A 13,233-nucleotide genomic window follows, 5' to 3' on the forward strand; every position below is an offset into this window, starting at 1 on the left:
AGTCGCGTAAGGCGAAAATACAATATTTAGTCAAGTAGCTGTCGAACTCACAAAATGAAACTGAACGCAATGCCATTTTTCAGCAAGACCGTATACTCGTAGCATCGTCAGTCCACCGCTCATGGCAAAGGCAGTGAAATTGACAAGAAGAGCGGGGTAGTAGTTGCGCTAAGAAGGATAGCACGCTTTTCTGTACCTCTCTTTGTTTTAACTTTCTGAGCGTGTTTTTAATCCAAACATATCATATCTATATGTTTTTGGAATCAGGAACCGACAAGGAATAAGATGAAAGTGTTTTTAAATTGATTTGGACAATTTAATTTTGATAATAATTTTTATATATTTAATTTTCAGAGCTTGTTTTTAATCCGAATATAACATATTTATATGTTTTTGGAATCAGCAAATGATGGAGAATAAGATAAACGTAAATTTGGATCGTTTTATAAATTTTTATTTTTTTTTTTACAATTTTCCGATTTTTAATGACCAAAGTCATTAATTAATTTTTAAGCCACCAAGCTGAAATGCAATACCGAACCCCGGGCTTCGTCGAAGATTACTTGACCAAAATTTGAACCAATTTGGTTGAAAAATGAGGGCGTGACAGTGCCGCCTCAACTTTCACGAAAAGCCGGATATGACGTCATCAAAGACATTTATCAAAAAAAATGAAAAAAAACGTTCGGGGATTTCATACCCAGGAACTCTCATGTCAAATTTCATAAAGATCGGTCCAGTAGTTTAGTCTGAATCGCTCTACACACACACACACACACACGCACGCACGCACATACACCACGACCCTCGTTTCGATTCCCCCTCGATGTTAAAATATTTAGTCAAAACTTGACTAAATATAAAAAGATACATGACAATACAATTACAAAACACGGGTTTAACCACAGCGATGCAAAAGATAGGCTTGAACATAGCAATACAAATGTTATTGTGGATTCTGTGTTGTGGGGTGTGGCTGATGATCATGATCATGGATCAATATCCCCTCCATCATAACCACCTTGTGAGTGCGACACATAAAGTTAAACAGAATCAGCCTTGCACATAGCAGCACAAAACACAGTCAAGATCTTGTTGTTGCAGTATGAACCATGCAAGCTGTGATGCACTAATACAAAGAAACAGCCTCTGATTTTCACACACTCAGGGGCGGGATGGAACAGTTCACTGGAGGGAGGGTTAGGGTGGTGATTGGGGAGTGCCCCCCAAAATGTGATATTTCATGTTCTTACACACTTCATTACTCACACTAAGATGTTAAAAAAAAAGAAAGAAGTATTTACGCTTTTCTGAATTTAAATCCTATCCATTGCCATATGAAGTAATTTATTGGTGTACCTAATAGTGCTTGCTGACATTGCTTTGGCTTTTTGGCTCATCACTCCTGAACACAACTCCCTTCCCTCACTCACCTAAGTCTGACACTTTACAACAGTACCAATTAGTGAATTGAAGGTCGTTCCAATGATTATAGATCACTCACAACAGTAAACACTTGTGAACAAGTAATAACACAAGCAACCAAATCAACAGACAGAAAGACAGTCACTTGTCACTATCCATGAAAAACAATCTACAACATCAGAAATAGCTCCGCCTTTATGTGATATGATCACCCACATGCTCATGTACACATACACACGCACACACACCCATAACACAATCACCCATGCACACAATCAGTCTCTCTGCCTCATTCTATCTTCATGTGCAAAATAAATTCACAAATACAATGTCATGATCAAATAGTGCTCCCCATTTTAATCACTAAATCACTTAACTAATCATAATCAACAATATTCTGTGAAGTGGAAGCTTTTATTTTTACATTGATCATTCATGTCAAAAGGGGCCAGCAGCATTAGCAGAATTCACAAACTTTATCACAGTGTTTCATGCATTGCATTTAAAGAAAATTAACAACCTCTCCACCCAACATCGTCCATGCTCAGAAACATCTTCAAATCAACTCGGTCTATATATATTGGAAAGAACCCATCAGCACTTAGCTCCTTTGAGTTCATAAATAATAATAATAATTATCACAGACTTTTCATATGACTGTTTTCTAATGATCATGATACTTTTCCCCCCCCGAGCAGTATTTTCTTGCTCATGGAAAATAAAATAAAATATATATGCATGCATTCTCAAATCTGGGATTTAGCATCATGCACAAAGTTCAATGTTCCTAAAGCCTACATAAGCCATGTAACTTGGTTTCATCCCTAGATCTTCCTGTGTGATGAAACACACCTTTTTGGTTTTTTTTCCAGTTCTTCTGGCAGAATAATGCCAAACTTCAATTTTGGCTGTGAACCCTTCAACTACAATTATTGGTTTTGAACGCAAATGTTGACGTTCTCTGCACGTAGTACCCTAATCTTAGTATTTGTGGTGTGATTCAGGAGACATTTAGTTCTGAAACAGCAAATCAGAACCATTATTTGAACCACAACAAGTGCCACCAATCTCTGATAATCTTTTGCACAACAAGAAAAGCAAAAGCTTTATTCGACACCCCTTCGTCATGTCCATTACAGTGGACCCCCCCCCCCCCCCCCAAGATAGATGTCTCCCTCAATTTTAAGACCCTGTCTTCTCAGATTTTTGTTGTTCATCATCTCTGTTAACTTACTCCCATTCTTGGGATTCCCTCCTTTTTACATTTAGTCAAGTTTTGACTAAATGTTTTAACATCGAGGGGGAATCGAAACGAGGGTCGTGGTGTGTGTGTGTATGTGTGTCTGTGTGTGTGTGTGTGTGTGTGTGTGTGTGTGTGTGTGTGTGTGTGTGTGTGTGTATGTGTGTGTGTCTCTGTGTGTGTGTAGAGCGATTCAGACTAAACTACTCGGCCGATCTTTATGAAATTTGACATGAGAGTTCCTGGATATGATATCCCCGGCCGGTTTTTTTTCATTTTTTCGATAAATACCTTTGATGACGTCATATCCGGCTTTTTGTAAAAGTTGAGGCGGCACTGTCACACCCTCATTTTTCAATCAAATTGATTGAAATTTTGGCAAAGCAATCTTCGACAAAGGCCGGGGTTTGGTATTGCATTTCAGCTTGGTGGCTTAAAAACTAATGAGTGAGTTTGGTCATTAAAAATCGGAAACTTCTAATTAAAATTATTTTTTTATTAAACGATCCAAAAACAATTTCATCTTATTCTTCGTCATTTTCTGATTCCAAAAACATATACATATGTTATATTTGGATTAAAAACAAGCTCTGAAAATTAAAAATCTAAAAATTATGATCAAAATTAAATTTCCGAAATCGTTTTAAAAACTATTTCATCTTATTCCTTGTCGGTTCCTGATTCCAAAAACATATAGATATGATATGTTTGGATTAAAAACACGCTCAGAAAGTTAAAACGAAAAGAGGTACAGTAAAGCACAGCGCAATCGCTACCGCGCCAAACAGGCTCGTCACTTTCACTGCCTTTTGCACTAGCGGCGGACTACGTTCAGTTTCATTCTGTGAGTTCCACAGCTTGACTAAATGTGGTATTTTCGCCTTACGCGACTTGTTAAGATTTGTTCAGGTCTTATAAGGAGGGTTTCACTGTGTATGAAAGAAAAATATTTGCTGTTTTACCCTCATAAAATAAGTCAAAGACTGCAAGAGAATGTTGATTTCGGACTAATTGCCCCAAACTGGATCCTAATGCCACCTGACATATCAATGTATTTAGTTATTCAATCCTAGGAATATAACAGAAACAAACCTGCCCCACCACAAAACCCCTTCCCATCACCAAAACTACATTGCCTGACACTAAGGTGTGATCTCAAATCAAACAATGACATTATCATGGGTGCAACTGCTGGAAAATGAAAAAACTGAGAAGGTCGTGGTCCAGGGGCAGGGGCCGTTGAGGCCCCGGTGGGGTGCAGGGGCAGCGCCCTTGCTGGGGGGTCCAGGGGGGCAGCGCCCCCTACCCAAAAACGAATTTTTGCATTTCAGGGAGGATTTGAATGGCCTCTTTTGACTCGAAATCTATTTCAGAACAAACAGGCTTTGGGGATATGCATAATATGAACAATCTTGTAAACATGAAGGTATTTGTAACCACCCAGCCGAAAATGAATTTTAGCATTTTAAGAGTGGCTATTTGAGCCTCTCCTGGTTTTAAAACTAAAAACAGCAACAACAACAAAAATTGGGGGGGGGGGGGGGGAGGAGGTTTCACAACATGAAAAACCTCTATACTTGAAGGTGTTTGGTTGCATCACTCTTGCTAGAGGGTCTACAAAAAACAAGGTCAACACATTTTAAGAAGGGATTTAGAAGCCTCTCCTTGCTAACAAACTTAAAATTGGAGATGCCCAAATTAAAAATCTTGTAAACTTGAAGGTGATTGATTTTATCACCTAGTTTTGTCTTTGATTTAAAAAATGTTTACTGAATTAACCCTTTCGCTGCCAATCAAAACTTGTGTATGTGCATTCCTGACTGCCAGGGAATATTGGAGTTCGGGGTGTAATAATTCACACAAAATTCTAGTTCCAAACTGGCAGTAGGTAGGTAAATATGTTATTTTTAAGGGCAATTGAACCAAGAATCTGTTTTTAGTGTCTAATCATGGAAATAATAATTAGTTTGGCTTATAATGATGTTTAAATATGAACTTTTGAAAAATCAGTCCGGCGCATCTTCCGGTGCCTGTGGATCAAACACAGGTGGCTGTTTTGCTCGCTCTAAGAAAGGATTATAATCACTATCATCTACCTGTTTCCAACGAATCGTCCGAAAGAAGATCTCCCCCTTCCCCTGTCAGTATCCATAATCATTTGCACCCCCTGTAGCGTCAGTCCGGCTTTGTTTTTCCCTACTACGGCCCGGTCGACTTCCACCGTTAGCCATTTTGACGAGTCGAGATTTCTCTCCCCTATCCTGTCGCCAAGGCCGAAAATAGCCTTCAGACGCAAAACCGCGTCACCATTTATGTTTATTCATGAGAATGAGGTATCCTACCAAGCCATTGGCTGCTATTTTTGTGTCAGCAGTGACATCGCACTTCTGGAAAATCCCGGAACGGTGAAGACGGGTAAACCCGTCTTAAGGCGCTGCGGCTGCACAAGCGCAGGACGGGTATACCCGTCCTAAGGCAGGCAAGTGGTTAAAGGAAAATTACCATGCTAACAAAAAGTTTTCACAAACACAGGAAATTACAGTCACATCCCTTGTATTACAACTTCTTTAATTGAAGCTTATGAATTTATCATTGCAGGAGGTAAATTCTCAAATAATTGTTGAACCATAGCTTCAACCAAATGAGAAACAAGTTTCAAGTCACTGAGTTTGTTTCAATTGATTACTTTCAAAAGGGCTAAATGCTCAGGTTAAAAAGAAGGTTTAGACAAAAACAGAAACCTCCCGAGTTATCCCTTGCCATGCACATGCAATCTTCTGATGCTGCTTTTTCATTTTAGGAGTTAAATTCGCAAATGATTGTTGAATCATAGCTTGAATTAAAAGAGAAATAAGTTTCAAGCAAGCTTGTTTTTGTTGCCAACTTTCTAAAGGACTCAATGTATCTGAAGCAAAATACCACTGGTTCATAGATCAGGAATGCACATTTTCTCTACCACTGAAGGTCTCTGAATCCCTCAAAAGTGGGGTATATAAGGAAGGCTAAATACACAGCACTTAAGATGCCACATTCACCAGTATGACATGACATCCTCCTCACCCCCCCTCCTCACCCCTCTTGGCACCTTTACACAACCGTCCCTATCAGGCATGGTCAAAGGTGGCTGACCTCTCAAGCAACCCCCCACCCAAACACAATGGCCTTGCTCCAGAATTTAAAAAAAACCGGATTTTCCATCTGCAACCTCCTGAGAAAAACGGAAATTCCGTCCTAGACAGAAGAGTTGCACCCATGCATTATATTTTGATGAGGTGGAGACTTATTTCCTTGATAGCTCATTGGATATTTTTAGTAGTGATAGATCTTCTCCAGCAAACATTTTCATGCTGTGACCCTAAAACTTGATTAAAACAAGCCAAATCTGTGGATCATCAAATGTGTGAAATTTGGAAGCTCTAGCTTCAAAACCATTAGAGAAATCTTCAATGTCAATGTTTGAATTGTTTTAATGAACCAAACATGACCCCACTGTGACCTCAAAATTTGACGAGGATCAACCAAACTGGGGTCATGTTGGGAGATCATCAAATCCAAGTAGTGTGCAAAGTTTTAAAGCTCTAGCTTCAGAAACGTCTGAGATAACCCCAACGTTATGTTTTTTGTTTCTACGGCCAGCCGGACAGCCCAACACTGCTCATTCCTAAGACTCTCTGATTACTCAGGGGAGTCAAAAATCTTGTGTCATTTCAATTAAAAAACAAACCCACTTTTTCTTCAAGAAGAAAAAAAAAAGAAAAAGACAGAAAGAGATGACAAACATATCTTCACTTATGCACTGGTGTTTATATGTTTTTGTCATTCTCATTTTATTCTGAACAAATACTCCTATATCTATAAACATTCAGATCAGCCCAGGCCGTTCAAGATTAGAGTGGCCTTCCACTTTTTAAATCTGGGTGTCACAGGGGAAATTTACAAGTGCAAAACATGTTTGCATTGTAAATGTAACCCTATTTAAATTACAATTTTAAACTCAAATGTGTAACTGTTCACTTATATCTCGTAAAAAACCTTTCAGTTTCATAAAGCTGGGGAGAGCCACCAAAGATCGTTGATCTAGTTTTCCTCTAAAAATCTGTATCAAGGATAATACAATTTTGAATTAAAAAAACTGAAACAATGCACTTTATTTGTATGGTACACTGGCACATTAAAAAGTTTCAGAACACAATAAGTAAGTCCCTACTCTTCAGAAAGGCATGCTGCATGCATTCAAACGACAGGTTTCTTTCCAGAAAACAAAAGCATATTCAGAAATGGTGACAATTATTTTAGTATTTCATGCTACTACATCCAGATTGTTCTGCAAGTGACGCGTGGCAGCTTATTTTCGGATTTGACATCGATTTTGAGATTTACTCTCCCTGCAACATAACCATGCAAAAGAACACACGTTATCGAGTGTCTAAGGTCACACAACCATGTGCCACCATCAACTGTCCAAGGTCCAACAACCCAGTGCCTATTAAAGATATTTAAAGGAACGGGAACAGCTTCGCAGACTCTCATTCACTCTCCGGCCATCAACATGTGAATTTGCAAGAAAACGTTAAGATAAAAAGACAAACACAAACAGTATAAGCCTTAGATAGTTTCCAGAAGAGTATCACTATCAGATGTTACAGTCAAACAAGAGCCTGGCATAAAGAGAGCTACACGGGAGTACCTCTTTAGAAAAGACACTACTCTAAGCAGCTATTGAGACCTGCAAAGTGTAGTGTATTGAACGATAAATCAGGAATGAAAATGTCTACACTCAAAACAACATGCCAGGAGGCCAAGCTGTCAAGGAGTTCTGACAAAAGTTTCTCTGACTTTTCAATCCTAAATCAAGTTACTCTGCTTTGAACATCAGGAAATCAATCAGGAAATCCGTTTTACAAAATTACATACACAAATTACTGATGATCACTTTTGACCCCTGCAAATACTTGACAAAACAACACCTCTAAAGGGTAAACTTCAATCACCCTTCATGTGTGTACTGATATAAGAAGAGCAGATTGAAGTAAAACTAAAATGTGCAAATACAACCCAGAAATTTGCTTGGCTCTCTGTTCATCTTTCTTTTCTTTATTTGGTGTTTAACGTCGTTTTCAACCACTCTCTGTTCATGGAAGACGAGAAACATGATAAACTTTACCAAAAGGAAACACAGAACACTATTTCTACAGTGTACAAAGCAATTCAGTTGATGAATTATCCTTGGAAAAAGAACCACTTCCTCTACCTCAGCAGGCTATTGGGAAGGTAAACTGCAAAAAAAGCACTAAAACTATTAGGAGAAAAGAAATCAGGTAAGCAACTCACTTCATGCAAAAATGAAATACCCTTCTGCTGCAAACAAAAGCATCAAGTAAGAAGGCATACATTTATCATTGAAACTTCAGACCTTCCAGTGCTTCTAAAGTAAAACCGGCTTTCACACAAAAATCAGCCAATACACACTGAGTGACTTTTCAAACAAGCTCTGCGAAAGCACAAACCAGACATGCACTGCACACAAAGCAGGTTCAAACCTGCAATTTTCACTTGGTCATATAAACAGGCAGACGAGTCAACTGTTGCGTGATGAACAGAGAGGGATTCATCCTTAAAGTAGCGAATGAACCAGACCAAAAGGAAAAAGAGACAATAAAGAAAGAAAGGAAAAGATCAAGCATAACTTACAAATTTCAACATGTTCCAGTCGAAGACATAGTCGTATGTGAATCCTTGACGGTGGAAGAGGTTTCTGAACAACTGTCTCAAGTAGGAATAATCCGGCTTGTCATCAAAGCGCAAGGAACGGCAAAAGTTGAGGTAGGTGGCAAACTCAGCTGCAACATAATTGGAACTTCTTGTTATATATAACAAAATTGACTTTCAAGACACAGGACACCAAATAACATACACATTGAATTCAGTTTAACTAAAAGCAAAGAACTCAACATTTTTCCAAACACTTCTCAAGTAAATGTACTTTGTTTGCATTCCACATCAGACATCCTCTCTGCCCCAAGTGGGCCCCTTGTGATGAGTTACAATAAAACCTTGAAACCTTAAAAAAATTTGGTCTTGAATATCTGCACAACCTTACATATAATTTAAATATAACTCTATAAAAGTTCAAAACAACTGTTTACTCTTACATATTCTGGTCCAAATACTTACATGGAAAACCTTTGCAGAGTTCTTCTATGGGTGTGGACATTTTCTTTTCACTGATGCGTTCGTATTTTTGGCGTTTTGTGGCTGCTTTGAGGCCCTGCCAAGGTAAGCTGCCTCTTAGGAAGTACATGAACACGTAGCCAAGTGACTCCATGTCGTCTCGTCGACTTTGTTCTGTTGAAAATTCAACCAAATTATGCCAGTTAAGTAAATCACGCCTACAAGTACAACCCAGTTGTGACTGTCCGCATACAACGGTGACATAACTCTGCAAGGCATGGTAATTGATGTGCGTATCATCAGTACAAGTGAATAGGACCACTTTTACAGTCCATTAATCCATTTCACATAGAACGCAGGTTGGGGGGATGGGTGGGTGCTCACAAGTGGGATCCCCTGAAGCTGAAAACTTTCTGTAATGACCAAACTTGATGTATTTTGCTTGACAAAATTACGTATTTAGCGCATATCAGTTTACAGATCCCTTCCCTGTACTGAGTACAAAAGCTTACCAATGCCAAGGTGGGTGTTGATGCTGGCGTAACGAGCAGTGCCGGTGAGATTCTTGTTTTCCCTGTAGGGTATGTGCTGATGTGTACGGGCATCTCTGTATTTTTTGGCCAGACCAAAGTCTATGAGATACACAAGGTTCCCTTTCTTCCCCAGCCCCATCAAGAAGTTGTCTGGCTTGATGTCTCGATGGATGAAGTTCTTGGAGTGGATGTACTCAACCCTGCTGATCTGAAAACAGAAAGCAAGACTTGCAACAATGATTCCTTATCATGCATGTCAAATGTTAACAACAATGCCAGCTGTGGTACATAGTTAGCATGCAATAAATTGAATAATAGTAATACACAAATCGATCATTTTATAAGTAAATTTTCATTTTATAAGTAAATTTTCATTTGATTAATATACTTACCCGAATCACATAAAGCATTGACACAGTCTGGGATGATCAGGTCTGAAAAGGCTACCCGTCTTAAACAATTTTAAAGGGAAGCAACCCCATCACAAAAAGTGTAAATAGAGCCATGGTAATGACTCCAGACCCGGGGAGTTACCTCCCCTTGGTGTGTACTACGTCACTACCGCTCCTCAACACGTGGTCAAGATCATACGGCTTTAAAGAACTAAAAAACCATAAGCGGGATTGGTGGGAGGGCATAAACTATGTGATTCGGGTAAGTATATTAATCAAATGAAAATTTACTTATAACATTTTTGATTAAATTACATATTCTTACTCCGAATAACATAAAGCAGATAGCTTCAACAAGGCGGTGGGAAAGAAAAATCTAACTCACTGTAAAAATCCTTGCCAGAAACTGGCCCGTTGCCAACAAGTCAGGAAGGGACCCAGAACCGTTCTGATTGACAGCCGCGATGTCTCTCAGGCAAAAGTTGCGAAAGACAACTTCAGAGAGCCAGTAAGCTGTGCCTAGCACTTCTTCCAATCTCCTGGACTGTAAAACGGCCCGGGAAGAGACCCAAGCCTTGGATTAATAAACCCGAGCCGAGTCGAGGGAAAGACAAGCTGCCCCCCCCCCCCCCCCCCCCACTTTCTATTGGAAGGAAATGCCAATGCCCTGGAACGATCCGAGCGTAAGGTTGTCCACTCAGTGCTGAGAAAGACGAACCCTCGAGGTGACCGTAAGACAATCATGCCAAAGTATGCAAACCTTGGGATGGAGTGAAGCCCGAAAGGCCTGTGAGATAGAAGTCGGCTCAAGAGAAGAGTGACCGATCTCCACCAATAAGAGAGAGAAAGACACCTGAGTACAAGGTACCAGAGTCCAACTCGATGAGAAAATCTAAAAAAAGAGACGGTCGCCAGTTATCCTCTACCATTCCATGCGAACGCAGAGAGAGAGGTAGTACAGTAAAACCTGCGAGCAAAGGACACCCTTGGGGAACCTTGCCACTGTCCTTTGTACAAAGGTGTCCTTTCTTTTGAATATGAATGCGCAGACATTTTTTGGGAAGAAAAAACCCAGCCAAATAGTTTTATTCTAAACTGTGCATTACATGTAGTCATACAGAAAGTGACAAAGAAAACAAGTTCAACAATGATGCAACATGTACAAAACCAGAATCAGTCTGGCTTGGTTCAGACGCACATCTTCAGAATGCTACTCAAGTTCATGACAGCTGTCAGCATTTCAGGGAGAACGAGCGAGAGAGAGAACGAGCGAGAGAGAGAGAGAGAGAGAGAGAGAGAGAGAGAGAGAACGACTGAGCGAGAGAGAGAGAGAGAGAACGGAGAACGAGCGATAGCGAGAACGAGCGAGAGAAAGAGAGAGAACGACTAAGCGAGAGAGAGAGAGAGAGAGAGAGAGAACGACTGAGCGAGAGAGAGAGAGAAAGAGGTGCAATCGGTTTCTTATCTGAAGCAATGGGCCATTCACGGGAATATTCTTTGGTCGAGCTCTCGAAAACCACTCGAAGAGTTCGCCGTTCAATTTCTTTATCACATCGACTCTTTCTTCTAAAGTCAGAAATTTCCGTTTTGACATGATGAGACCGCGATCGACGAAGGATGAGACGAAGATGCATCACAGTACAGAAAGTAGAAACCCTAACTTGTTTTTGTTTGTGAGTTCAGTTCAATTCACGGCATCGACCAATGAGCGTGCACCATACAAAAAATCAATCTTTCAAGTGCTGTCGTTGGCTTACAAAATAAGCTTCTCGCGCGTTCACATCGCCAGCGAGATTGTATTTGCATAACCAAGATGGCGGACCGTTGTTGACAGGTAACGAACCAAATCGGGACCAAAAAAGAGTGTCCGCGTCCGCGCCTTTGAGGTGTCCGCTCTTTTAAGGTGTTTTTGAGTGTAAAATACATCCGTCCTCACTTGAAGTGTCCGTTATGCAAAGGTGTCCGCCGAATTAAGGGTCCGCTGGATGCAGGTTTTACTGTACGAGGAAGCAGCGACTTACGATTGTGCGTAAGCCACCGGAAATGCGGAAATCACAGTGGTCGAAACCTGGTGTGACTGGTGACCATAAACAAAATGGCTAAAAGACAGAGTGTTCGCAGATCAGTCTGCTTGTAGGTAATTGAATGTGAATCAAAAACCCAAAACAGAAAACAAGACTGGTAAGCATAAACGGAAAACCGTGAAGCCGACCAGCCATAAGACTCCCGAGACAAGTGTTCTCAGGGAAAAACCGGAAGTTAACTTCGCGGCCAAATAAAGAGCCTTCCTGAGTTTGGCCGAAAAACCAGAACGCGTCTGTCTACCTCTGAAAGACTGAGAGTCAGACGCGGAGATCAACGGGCAACGCCGTAGTCATAGTTGCCTGTGGTAGAAGGGTGACTGTAAAAGGAAACCCGACCTAACGGAAGTCGTCCTGACTCACCTCATGCTAGGATGAGGGTGAAGAGAGGAAGAGATGAAATCCGAAGTCACAGGAACCGAAAATGCCATAGTCGCACCGCGACAGGCAGGAGACTATTGCACAGGCTAAGGCTGAGAGCCGTGATGCCAGTAGGACAGCCATTGTACCGAAGTACCCACAGTACGCAGGTAAACTTAAGAAATGGAAGTTTCGGCTGCCAAATAAGATGCTGGGCTATAAGCCCACAGCAAAGAAACCGGAACATTAGCTAACCCTCTGCCAGAAGGAGAGGAGTAGCCAAAACCTGAGAGAGGTGGTAAGCCACAAAGAATGACTCCTCAAACATCCATTGCCAAGACAATGCCCCCTCAGGAAAATCTGAATGTTACTTCCGAGGCCAACTCAAGCGCACCTTAAGTTTGGACGAAACACCAGAACGCGTCTGATCGCTAGAGAAAGACAGAGTCAGACTCGGCGAAAGACAAACAAGGACCATAGTCCAGATGCTTGTGGCAAAAAGTGAGAAACGGAGTAACCTGAAGACAGAAACCCCACCCAAATGGAAATCGTCCTATCTCATCTCCTGCATAAGATGAGAATAAAGGAAAGAATTGTCGAAGTCCGAAGCCACAAGAACAGAGAAAGCAACAACCACCACCGCCGACAGGTGGAATGGCTGTTGCACCAGCCGAGGCTAAAAACCTGGATGCCCTAAGGTCAGCCGTTGTTCCAAAACCTCTGACGTACCTATGAAACGTCTGTGAGAGAAACAACCTCTTCGGTTAAACCGGAAGTGCGACAGAAGCAGCAGCCCGTGGCTGAAACGACTGTTACGCTGACTGAGGACGCAAGCCAGTATACCCGAAGGCCAGCCCTAGATCCGACCAGAAGAGACCTCAGCGGGTGCTCGAGCTGATGGACCTAGATCGCTGTGTAAATATCGGACTGATGCATAAGAATGTGAAAATATGCACTCATTAGATCGATGGAAGTCGCCCGACCTCACCACTCCCACAATACATTGGCTGTGTACAGAGACCATCCAATGA

General features: G+C 41.0%; 1 protein-coding gene across 8 annotated transcripts in view; it reads right to left on the minus strand.

The window, feature by feature from the left end:
- The window catches only part of LOC138958880 (casein kinase I-like), a 42,867-nt gene that overhangs the window by 21,033 nt on the left and 8,601 nt on the right, over positions 1-13,233 (minus strand). For 7 of the 8 annotated variants that reach the window (XM_070330197.1, XM_070330199.1, XM_070330203.1 and 4 more), the window contains exons 5-8: positions 9,349-9,577; positions 8,840-9,010; positions 8,357-8,505; positions 7,997-8,023 (exon numbers count right to left, since the gene is read on the minus strand). In XM_070330197.1, the coding sequence (XP_070186298.1) occupies positions 7,997-8,023; positions 8,357-8,505; positions 8,840-9,010; positions 9,349-9,577 (576 nt within the window). The remainder of the gene's footprint in view (positions 1-7,996; positions 8,024-8,356; positions 8,506-8,839; positions 9,011-9,348; positions 9,578-13,233) is intronic. The other variant, XM_070330198.1, reaches the window with a different exon arrangement.

Source organism: Littorina saxatilis, linkage group LG2, assembly GCF_037325665.1.
Source record: "Littorina saxatilis isolate snail1 linkage group LG2, US_GU_Lsax_2.0, whole genome shotgun sequence".
In the NCBI taxonomy this organism is placed as follows: Eukaryota; Metazoa; Mollusca; class Gastropoda; order Littorinimorpha; family Littorinidae; genus Littorina; species Littorina saxatilis.